Raw genomic sequence first — 12,824 nt, forward strand, 5'->3', positions numbered from 1 at the left:
GCACAATATGTAGCTGAAACAAGCTTTTTAAATTACAGAAACTCTAACAAAATGGCATTTTAGGCGGAATTAGCTAAAGGCAGCAAGAAAATGCAGAAAAATTATACTTAATCACTCCAAAGTCTCCCTTTTGTCTTTCTGCTGCTGTAGAACTCTGCAGGGCACTAGGTAGGAGCTTGCTGAGCTGTATACAAGTGTAAAAACCTAGCAAATGCGGGTTTTATATATATATATATATATATATATATATATATATATATATATATATATATATATGCTATTTCCAACATGTCCATGAGGTTACTCTTGCATGCTGCAGAGGGTTCCTCAAGGGTGGGTGGACGGTTCAGACATAGCCATTAGGCATCATGCCTGGATGAGGCTCTGTAAATTCTCTGAACCCTTCAAAGTGTCCTTTATCAACACACCCTTTGACGGCTCATCCCCTTTTGGCTGTATGGTCAGGGATACTGTCTTCCAGTGCGCGAAGGATGGAAAGACCCTGCCTGCCATCGGAATACACTTTTCTACCCCACAACGGCCCTTTTCTAAAAACCAGCATGGTGGTAAAAAGCTGTGGTTTTGGAAGTCTCGGGGGATTTTCCAGGACTCGCAAGGAGACTTTCCCTCCATAGGCAGAGGGGGAAATGAGTCCAATGGCTGGTGCCACCTTCGTGGCAGATGGAGTCTGAGGAATCAAGGGTCCCAAGATTCATTCTCAGACTGGCCCTTTCAGCAGCCCTGAAGGGTTGTCTGACTGCTGTACTCTGGAGGCAATCAGGGGACATCTCTCCCTTCACCCAACAGCCTGGAAATCCATCACTACTGATCTTTGGGTGATCAAGGTAATATCCTGAGGTTGTACCATTCCTTTCTTCCAATCCCAAAACCATCCAAAAACCTCCCTGACGTGCTACCCCATCAAAGAGAGGCAGCAACTCCAGAGATCACAAAGCTGCTGGAGAAAAGAGTCATCCAACCCATCCCCCAAGACCAGTTTGAATCGGGCATCTAGTCCAGATTCTTTTTAGTGCCAAAGAAAACCTCAAACCCATTCTGGATCTCACCTCTCTGAACATGTCAGTTGCCAAAACAAAATTTTGAATGGTTGCAATTCAGGCCAATCTACCATTTCTGCATAAGGACAATTGGATGTGCTCTGTAGACCTTCAGAATTCATATTACCACATCAAGATGGGCAAGCACTGCAGAAGGTTTCTCTGCTTCCGGCTGGGAGCCAGTCATTTTCATTTCAGAGTACTCACCTTTGGAGCCACCACAGCCCCCAGGGTGTTTATCAAAGTGATGGTGGTAGTCGCAGCTCACCTAAGACTACTTGGATTTCAGGTGTTTCATTACCTGGATGATTGGCTCCTCACTGCCCCCACCAAGTATTGACTCCTACAAGGCAGTGATTTTCTTCTCCACCTATCTGCGACCTTGGGCATAACCATAAATCTTTCCAAGTCAAGACAGGATCTGGCTCAGGTCATCAGCTTTATTGCAGCTCGCCTGGACACAATTCAGTACATGGCCTTTCTGCCCTACAGCAAAATTCAGTTGCTTCAGTCACATATGAGGCAGTTCTTACTGATCATCCTCCCCCCACCTTTCTGGTCCTCAGAGCATTGAGCTCGATAGCAAAGACCATTACTCTTCTCCTGCTTTCACTTCTCCATATGAGAGTACTTCAGAGGACATTAGAGGTGCAATGGTACCTCCTTGAGCTACCCCTGGGATACATCAAACATTCTTGGGTCTGCAAGGAATCTGTTCTTTGGTGGCTTCATTCTCTCGATCTGTACTCAGGATGTCCCTTCCTTCCCTCTCCTCCCAAGGCCACAGTGACCACGGATGCCTCCCAGCTAGGATGGGGGGGGCACTGTCTGGCTCAGATGGTCCAAGACACCTGATACTGTCTGGAGACCAATCTGCATATAAATGTCCTGGAGATGAGGGTTGTCCTTTTAGCATTGCAAGCTCTTCATGCCTTTCTTCCCACAGGGACTCTTGCTGGTGCATCAACAAATAGGGGGGACCAGGTCTAATCCCCTATCTTGAGAAGCCATGAGATTATGGGAATAGGAGATCTCTTCCAATTGCTTTCTTGTCGCAACGTGCATTCCAGGGAAGTTGAACATTCTAGCAGACAGGCTCAGCAGAACCATTCTGATGCCTCACGAGTGGTCTCTCAGTCATTCACTGGTGAACATGATCATCCAGAAATAGGGTCAGCCTTGCTGCCATCTCTTCCTCTCCTTTCAATGCCAAGTGCAGCGAGTACTTTGCCCTGATCCGCCCCACAGGGGGAGTCTTCCAGAGATGCTCTGTTCCATGCTTGGCCCCTCCGGTCTCCTTTACACACATCCTGCTTTTCCCCTGATTCCCAAATTCCTCCAGAAAGCTCAGAGGTTGAAGTGCAAAATCATCCTCATTGCCCATTCTGACCTCAGCAAGTTTGGTTCCCCTTTCTGTGGTCTCACCTTTTGTGTCCACCCTGGACTATCGATCCCCACCCTTCAGGGGACCGACACCCAGACATCCTCAGCCTGAAGTTGTCTGCTTGGCTACTCCACTTCCTGTAATGGCTAGAACTCCCAAGTTGTCCTCCCCCATTCAGAAGATTTTAGTTGCATCCCGTAAAGCCTCCACTGGGACAATTTACTCGAATAAATGGAAGAGGTTTACTATTTGGGCTTGACAATGCCAGTTAGATACTTTTACATCTCTGGTTCCGCTGTCTTAGAATTCTTGGCTCACGTTTTTAACAGTGAGGCTAGCTTCTCCACAATTACGGTGCAGTTGGCAGCCATTTCTAATTTCCACATTGATGAAGATTCTTCCTCCTTGGCATTCACTAAAATATGTAAGGCCTTTTAGAGGGGCATCTTTCTGCTTCATCCTCCAATCAGGGATCTTAATCCACCTTGGGACCTTATTTTGGTGTTACAAGCTGTATTTCTGCTCCCTTTGAGCAAGTGGCCACGTTCAATTTACAATTTTTTTCTTGGAAGACGACCTTCTTAGTGGCTATCACCTCTGATAAAAGGGTTTCAGAACTTCATGATTTATCCATAAAACCTCCTTATCTGGTTTTCCATAAGGATAGAGTCTCTTTTCACCCTGATCCCTGTTTTATGCCCAAAGTTGCTTCAGAGGCCACCATTAATCAGGTTATTAATCTCCTGTCTTTTTTCCCCAGTTTCCAAAATGGGAGAATACAAACGTAATTTACTTGATGTTCATAGACAGCTGCACTTTTACTTGGACAGAACAAAGTCTTTCAGGAAAACAGACCAGCTTTTTGTCTCCTTTGCTAATTCTAGACTGGGTAGACCTATCATTAAAGTGACTTTAGCTAATTGGATCTCAAAGTGCATTGCATTGGCATACTCCAAAAAAGGCATTCCTCTTCCTAATCAGGTCAAAGCACATTCCACTAGATCTGTATCTACCTCAGCAGCCTTCTGGTCTAGAGTGCCTTTGATGACATTTGTTCATCAGCTACATGGCAGTCTTCTCATACCTTCATCTCTCATTACATGCTGGGTGTTTATTCCAGGAGTAGGGCATCCTTTGGCTCTGCCCTGCTTCGGAATATCCTACCATGAGGGACACCCGGGGCTAATGTAGCTAGGGATTCTGTCCCACAGGTTGAAGATCAAATAAGTCAACAACTTTGGATAAAAAAGTTATGTTCTTACCATAACATTCTATCTGAGTTGTTGCTTCTTTTGTCTTCAGCCTTTCACACCCTCCTTCCCCCTTCCTCAGATCCAGGGAGGATCTGGCAGAAGTGACTCAGGTCCTTCTCTTTCCTGCCATCCAGGCCCTGAGGTGTTCTGTGGATGGTGTGGATAACTTTGCTGGTGTTTGGTGGTGGTGGTTTATTTCTAGCAGCAAACTCAATCTGTGGGGTGGAGAGAGTGAGGCATTATGGGTAGGAGAGGAGGAGGTCATTTTTTTGGGTCCAAGGCTGGAGTATTCGGCCGAGTCGGATCCGAGGACAGATCTGAAATCCACATGTTGAAGACAAATGAAGCAACAACTGAGATGGAACGTTATAGTAAGAACATAACTTTTATTTTTTGGACTTACAGTTGTTTGCACACTGTCTTCCAGAGAAAGCAAACCACGCATGTGCCCTGAACATAGACATCTCCCTCCTGTCCTTGTGTCCGTCCTCCCTGCCTGCTCTAGCACATGTCTAAGCCAATATTTGAACTGGGGTCCCCTGGGCTGTACTCATAAGTTTATACATCTACACCAACAGCATAGGTTTGACTATAATATGTCTAGTACTTCTGTGCTCTTGCTGGCTTGCATCAGACTCTGGACTAGGCATTCTTGTATGTCTTCAGATTTCTTTTGTACAAGAAGTGATGATCAGTTGCTCAGTCAATAGCTACAAATTCAGGTTGCTGATCCTAAACAGGATACTGGTTTTACAATGCCTCTTCTGTGCAATTCTACACTTCCAAGTTCATTTTTTCTGGCATGTCTTTTGCCTTGATTTGATTCTCTGCATTAGTAAGATAGCCAACAGTGGTAAATTGCTTTTTAATCATCTTGCCTACTCTGTGATTCTGAGCAAGTTGCTTAATCATTCATTCCTCCTGGGTCAACCCTCAAATGAGATACATGTGCCCAATGAGCCCATCTGCTCAACAGATATATAAAATAAAGGTGAGAAACTGAGATTCTTTAATAGTTTCCTTATATTTTGAAACTGCAAGAATACAAAGCCCATAACTACTACTTACTTTCTCCTTGCCCATTCCTTTGTGGATGTCATATTTTTAAGTGTTCATGATTTTCATATCTCTTAAATTCCATACTGTGAATTGTGGACCATTGTCTGATATGAAAATGTCAGTTATACATTGCCATAGCTTTCAGTTGTCTCTAATTTGTAAGGACGGCCTTGATTTCTGTCTCAAACTTTTGCTCTATACCCTCCTAAAATTTTATATTTTTGAGACGTTCTAAGTTAGTAGTACCATTATTTAAAAAGTTCCCTAATTTGAGATCATTTCCTAATTTTTTCTTTACTTATAGTATTCGATTATTTGCCCACTTTGGGGTACTTGGACTAATAATGTATAAAAATATGCACAATGCATTTTATAGTGGAATAAAACTTTGGCCACATGAAGACAAAAATGTAGATGCTGGTCATTACTAGGAAGATTATGGAATCTGTGAGTTGACATCTCTTCTTCTTCAGAGCTATTTTGGTACATCTTCTACACATCTCAGTTTTGCAATCATTGTCTCTATCTGGCTGACATTCCTAACCACTCCACAATGTTTATTGCCTTTACAGTGTATACAACTGTCAGTTTGTGATGTGTGTATTTTCTCAAACACTTTTAGTCTTAGTAAGTAATGTATAGTAATCTTGTCGATACTGAACTGTTGGCCTCAAGTACAGGTTATTTCCACTCAAGTGTTAAAAGTAAAACTATGTTTCCCTTCTGAATGATGATTTGTGCTCTGCACTAACTCTCATTTTCACATCTTTTAGCAGCCAAGTCTCCAGATCAGTGTAATCTTTGAAATTCTGACATGTTTTCTCTCTGTCATTAACAACTGTGGTATCACCCAAATAATTTTGAATTTTTTTTTCTAGTAAATCTTCACTCTGTTAATGTAAATATGGTCTACCAAGTGGAACTGCTGTGTATAGTTATTTGTTGTGTTAGTTTTTACTTTCAACTTAAGGATCTGTAAATTAAGTAACATTCTCTGTAATCTTGGAGGTGTATTATATAAAGTTTTTCTGAATATGCTTTATGCGGGGTTGCTCAATGCCTATATCTACTTCCTGAGTGTGTGTATATATATATATATATATATATATATATATATATATATACCTGCGGTGGTCGTTGTCGTCTCACAGTAAGACGCTGTCCGGTTCGATTCTCAGTTAGAGCGTCTTCTGCATGGTGACATGCGTGAATGGGCATAAAAATCAACTAACAGTCATTAGCGGACCGGAGTTCCGCTGTGGCGACCCCTAACCGGGAAAAGTCGAAAGACACAACAACATATATATATATATATATATATATATATATATATATATATATATATATATATATATATATATATATGTATATATATATATATATATATATATATGCTCAGGAATTTCTCATACCTGTATACCTTTTCTTGTAACTCTTTCTTTATTTGAGCATATCATTTGTGCATCTCTAAATGCTTTTGACCCATAAGCAAATGTCCGGTTTCTGTAAGATCAGAGTATATGCACCATACTTATTTGCATCAACTTGTAAAGCAACTTTTTATTTACATTATAACATTTCTAAATATGTACTAGTTTATGAAGCATTTTAAAACTCTTTTCTTGATTATAGCTCCATTTCCAAATAATATCTTCCTATTATGGCTTTCTAAGAAGCATAGTAATTCTATATTTATTAGGTACAGACTTTTCAAAATAATGCAACATTCTCAGAAATCTGATGAATGCCTTCTTGTCATCTGGCTTTGCAAATTTCATTGTGATTCTCCCTGTCTCTGAGTTTGGCTTCAGTTCGTCTGCTGCTAGAATGTGACCCATGTATTACAGTCAGCCTTATTTTGTACTTGTTCTAATTTAATGTAACATTTGTTGTTTGTGTTCAGAAGGTGTATCATTCTTCTGTTGTTTTTGTATTTGACCCCATACTAACAGATCATCAATATGTTCACATCACATTCAAAGTCTTCAATTAGTTGAAATACTTCTGGTGCTGATGAACACTGATTGGTAATCTCAATAAAGTGTCTTCTAAACTTCTTATTAAATATACACAATTAGGAACTTTTTTCATCAGCTTTTATCTGCAGAAGTTCTTGGTTTGAATCTGGTGCATAACAAAACTTAACATTTGGCATAGTTGAGACAGTTCACTTAAGTCTAAGCAATGGTTTATGCTCTTTTTGTAATTATTTTATTCAGGTCTTCAGATCAGTGCTTTTGTTAATCTTATTCTACTTCAAGAGAGTGTCGATACTGTTTACCTATTCTGTTGACTTTATTTCTTAATGGCACCTGGGTTTTCCATTCAGACTAATCCCTACTCAATACTATTTCTAAGAGCTACTGTTACTTTTCATATAGTAGGTATTAATCGTATAGCAACTGGGACTATATTGAATTAGCGAATGCTTAGAAAAAGGAATGCTAATTCATCGACCATTTTTAAGTGAAAGCTTAAAATCTCGAACACCCGGAACAGATTTTTTTTCCCCTGGGACAAAACTCGCTAGTCCACCAAAAAAAAAAAAAACATAAAACATTATATAATGTGGGGGGGCGTTGCCCCCCACACACCCCCTACTTAAATATACCAACTCCAAGATCACACCACAGTGGAGGAAATGGCGAACTCCCAAAGCCGGCCCAGCTATTTTTTGCCCTGTGAAAAAAATCGCTGTTCCGGGTGTTCGAGATTGTCAGCTTTTGCTTAAAAGGGGTCAATGAATTAGCATTCACTTTTCTAAGCATTTGCTAATTCAATATAGGCCTAGCAACTGGACTGGTTTGAATTTGATAATCTCATAGTAAGTGCTGTGTCTTATGTACAGAGTAGCACAGTGATAAAAAATACCATTGTTATCATTCTTTTCAGTATTCAAGATGGCTCTCTGACTGTAAATATTGTCTTTGCATCTATGCTGCATTAGTATACTGTGAATATATTTAACCATGCTTAATTTCTCACAAGCCACATGGCCAAATATGATAGATAACTTAACTTCCTCATCCAGTGCTAACATTTGAAGAAGGATCTGTTTTTATATCTGTGTGCCAGTAGCTTTTGATATCAGTGACTTTTACTGGTATTGTGAATAAGTCAGTAATGTGCACACTGCTTTACCTTGAGTGCTTTTTTGCTCCAATTCTTTAATAGTATTTTTGTCAAATTGTTACACTCTGTGCCAGTGTCTATTTTAAATTCAATTCTTTTTTTTACAAAATTGTACATATGTTTCATTCTGACTCATTACCCTGAGGTACTCCCTCTTTTCTTTTTGATTCATCAGAATCAAATATTTCCATTTTAGTAGTACCATGAAATATTTAGTTTTCTTGTTTTACCTTAATAATTGACACATTCTTTGAAATGCCCTTTTTTCTCTTATATATCTTTGTGGAATGATTCAGTCTACTTCAGCTTCTGCGGAACTAGACTTTGGACACTTCTTCATGTTATGTTTATAGCAAAACCTGGTGTATATGAGGCCCTGTTTTCAATGCACAGTATTTCACATGCAAAACTCACGACTATTTTTCATTGCCATTACTTTAAACTTTAATTGTATATTTTCACTTTATACTTAATTTGACTCATATTTTAAATTAAGCATGTACATTTATTTAGTTAATTCTCATAATTGTGTGTATGTAACTTAGCACTTTGTACACATACACAACTTTAGATAAAGTCAATTCTTCTTACTTTAAGTGCCTGCCCTTGTCTGATCATTTTACAAACCATAGACCATTTTATGTCTTATTGATGAATCACACAACACACCAAGTTCACCACTTTGTATTTTTTAATGCTGCAATAGAAACATCTACAGTTTCTTTTGAGCTTTAGTTTCTTCTAAAGAATAAATTATGAATGAATGGAATTTTTTTTCTAGGCTCACGATAATTTCTAAATTTCTCACTTTTTACTATTTTGTCGGTTCCTCTTCTTGACAGGTAAAAGTGTTTAATATCTTCAAGCCATTTCCCCTATGATATGAAATCTTTTCCAGTCCTAATGAGTTATTCTGCCCTCACCGATGAAAAAAAAAAAATATTGACTTTTTTCTAAATTGTTGTAGAGCAGTAAAATTTCTGGTGTTGCAATTAAACCATCTTTTCTTTCAGAGAATTAAGTATTTTCTAACACGTTTTGCAAATGAACACGTTAGTGGCAACTTTACTTTGAGAAAAACAATCTAATTTTGAGCAGTGAATTATATTTCTGTTTAATAAAATGAACTGCATCTTGAAAATGGACAAACTTTTTCAGTTTTAACACCATTTAACAAGTGATGTCTAAGATGTTCATTAAAGACAGATAACTTGTATGTGTAAAAAACATCTTTGTGGTCTTTATTATCCTTCTAGAAGTGATTGCATCACATAACAGGTATTTTATGTCTGTGAACTAACTGATATGTTAAACTGTATACACTTAAATCCTACAAACACCCTGAATTTAAAATGGGAGTTATTGTTACATAGTGATGGTTCGTTTTGTTTTTGCATTGCCACAGGTTATAGTCAGAGGTGATGTGGCATAAATCTGATTTGTTATACTCATCCCAGGGTAGTTTTTGTGTAATAGTTTGCTACTTACCACAGAAAAAGTAATGAAAGGATTCACAATGGTACCCCAACATATATATCTCAGTGTGTACATCATTGTACCTATTTGGTACTCAGCAACAGCCCTAGCATGATAATGTATGGAGTTCTAGCAAGAAGACTCACAGTACCATATAGAGCTGACCCCATTGCCACACTAATTGCTAATGAGGCAGTCTGGGAGAGAGGCATCTGCTAATTAGCCATGTGCAGTGTTCCCCAGAACTGCTTCCAAAAAGGCACCTACACACCAAACAGTTCAAAAACTTGCTCAGCCTTGTAGATCAGCATGGCTGGCCCCAGCATGTTGAAATATTTAGCACTGCCAAAAGGCCATATTCAACTACTCACCACAACTGTGGTATGGGAATCATGGGTGAGGGAGCAACTAGAGACCAGGGATAGCTCATCCGTGAAGTGCCGTAATGGCACTGGCAGTAGTATGAAGATCGGGGGTGTTAGTAACACTAGACACCTGGGATACATTGTTCTTAAGTGCCTTAATGGCAAGAAGCAGCAGTACAGGGACCAGAGTGGGTGGTAACACTAGACAACAGGGATGTGATTTCCTTAAGTGCTTTAACAGCACCAGCAGCAGTACAGGGATCACGGGTGTGAGTAACACTAGACACCAGATTACGAAACAGTAATCTGCCATAACAGCACCATCAGGATGAGGATTGGGAGGATGGGGGAATCACAGGAGGGCAGACAGATAGGAACAGGTACTGGGATTGTGGTGTGTGGTTGTGTGATTGTGTTTTCTGAAAGTTGAGTGTGTGGGAAGGTGACTGTGGGGAGCCAATGCCTACACAATTGGCAGTGTACAACTGTGACATGCGGATCTACAGTGATATGCACATTGTGGTAGTAACTGTGATCCAGAGACATGCAAAATAGCTGATAATGAAATCCTATCTTGTCACAGCTTACGAGCCTCAGACTCACAAAATAACATGTTGTGAGAGCAGGGGCTTCCATTTGGCTCACACTAGGCAATTTAATAAATCCTCAGGAATTTTTATTTTCTGTCTGTGTTGTAATATGTAGACTGTTTGATAACTACAATGAACAGATTAAGTCAGTACTTGTTTTCTCTTGGTACAGCACAATTTACTGCTATGTTTAGATTAACACATTCCATCTTTGATCAAAATATTTTGTGGATATTTAGAATGAGTAAACTTGATCTTAACCAAAAAGCAGTGTTATAAGATGCTAAACTGCTTCTTGTTCATCTTTTAACACTCAAAACTTAAAAGTAATTAATGTAGTAGCTTGGAAAAGTAATTAATGTAGTAGTTTGGTGTTTTGTGGTTACATTTTATGTTATTGAGTTATCATTTGCTATTATGTTTTATTTTATGGATACTTTGTACATGTCATTGTGTCTCATATATATATATATATATATATATATATATATATATATATATATATATATATATATATATATATATATATATATTGTAAGCACTGCATTCATATTAGATCAGGATACATTTTAAAATAGCAATGTTTACATATGAAATACACAGTAAATAGTAGAGTGATTATTTGTGTCAGCTATTTTAAATACATGGACTCCAGCAGAGTGTAGCTATCAAGTGCTTCATTTTACCTCACCCAGAAGGCTTTCACGTACAAACCAGTAGACTTGTATCGCAAGCTTCATGAAAAGGCTTATGCCAGCCACCTAGTGTTTCATCTTTAAAAACGTATTGCAGACTATTTTGCCTTAGGTGGTAGTTGATTTTATATTTTAATTTATGTTGCACACACACACACACACACACACACACATATATATATATATATATATATATATATATATATATATATGTCTATATATGTCTATAGATGCATACATACATACATAGATGTAGGGACGTGTGTGTGTGTGAATATATATATATATTTGTATGTATATATATATATATATATATATATATATATACATACATATATATATATATATATAGAGAGAGAGAGAGAGAGAGTTATGCAGAAGCATAGTGGTTAATGTTGCTGCCTTATATTGCTTCATTCTGATTTGGTTCCCAGACTGGGTTCTTCTGGTTAGAGTCTGTATGATCTGCCTGTATCCATGACGTTTTTGTTAAGTGCTTCATATTCATCCCACATCCCAAACATATGCCCTAGGTGAACCGGCAATTCATCAAATTCCCCATGTGTGTGTGTATGTGTGTGTGTGTGTGTGTGTGTGTGTGTGTGTGTGTGTGTGTGTGTGTGTGTGTGTGTGTGTGTGTGTGTGTGTGTGTGTGTGTGTACATGCAGATGTGTTCTTTGCCTTATACCCACTGAGCACCAGCATAGACTCTAGCAAAACTCAATAAAATAAAGTGGGTATTACAAAATGTATTAGTAAAGACACATATGTTTATTCATCTGTAGCAAAGTATTTGTTCCACTGGTATTTATAGGTAAATAAAAATGAATATATTAGGAATATTTTGTTAAGGTATGTACTGTGTTTACAGTTGCTTTGTTCTTTTCTGCTTATGTCTGCAGTGTTGTGTATTTTTGTCTTTTATGGTATACATTTTTTCTGTTTGGTGCTGCATTTTTAAAATAAATAAGCCATTGTTATTACTACAGCTTTGCCAGCAGGGGTGTCCTTTTGTTACATTTCAGTGGCAAGACATGATACCATGACTTTTACCGATTTGTTACTGGGAGTTGGCAGGTTAAATGTTATATGCCAAAGTGTGCAGGGGTTTGCTTGATAATGAACAACATTTCCACTTCCACATGCATACCCTGTAGGCATCCAGTTAAGGGAGCATTACAGCAGCCCATACAACTGTCTGTGTAATGTAGTAGGTTTTCTGCTCAAGCTCGAATTTGTCACTATGGTAACATGTTTTCTTTATACTAATTTACAGTGCCAAAAGGAGGAAGATGGCAGACAAGATTCTCCCTCAGAGGGTGAGTATTTATGCAACACTGAAAAATAACTGAGTTAAACAACTGTTTTGGGAGAGGGACCCATTTTTAAATATGTTTGCACTCATAAAGAAGGTTTGTCGTCTTCCATAGTCTTTAGGCCTTCAGTTCAATGTCATTTATAACCCTTTCAAGTCAGTAATTTAATGGGCAGAGAGATAACTGATAGTATATCTTTTCTTTTCTGCTGAAAACAAACTGATCTTTTTACTTGCAGTTCAGGTCCTGAGCATGCTGAGATCACCAGTGCAGCCATCAACCACATTTCTTTTGTACAATGAAATCCTCCAATCCTGACCATTTGCTAGACTGTTTGAAGAAGCCTTCCCATGTCTAGAACTCAAACAGCCTGTAGGTGTGGTCCAGTTGTGTGTGTGCATCTGTGTGCTTGTTGTTCATTATTAAGATTTTTAATATAGCCTTACTGCCTATGCCAAGCCAAGAAATCGCCTTTTATCTTGTTAACACAATAGTC

At 38.6% G+C, this 12,824-nt stretch overlaps 1 protein-coding gene across 6 annotated transcripts in view; it reads left to right on the forward strand.

The window, feature by feature from the left end:
* SMARCD3 (SWI/SNF related, matrix associated, actin dependent regulator of chromatin, subfamily d, member 3) overlaps nucleotides 1–12,824 on the forward strand; it is a 1,904,082-nt gene that overhangs the window by 1,353,876 nt on the left and 537,382 nt on the right. For all 6 annotated transcript variants that reach the window (XM_044067567.1, XM_044067570.1, XM_044067569.1 and 3 more), the window contains exon 4: nucleotides 12,289–12,331. In XM_044067567.1, coding sequence (XP_043923502.1) covers nucleotides 12,289–12,331 — 43 coding nt within the window. The remainder of the gene's footprint in view (nucleotides 1–12,288; nucleotides 12,332–12,824) is intronic.

The sequence above is a fragment of the Protopterus annectens genome, chromosome 3.part1 (genome assembly GCF_019279795.1).
Source record: "Protopterus annectens isolate FY-2018-M chromosome 3.part1, PAN1.0, whole genome shotgun sequence".
In the NCBI taxonomy this organism is placed as follows: domain Eukaryota; kingdom Metazoa; phylum Chordata; order Ceratodontiformes; family Protopteridae; genus Protopterus; species Protopterus annectens.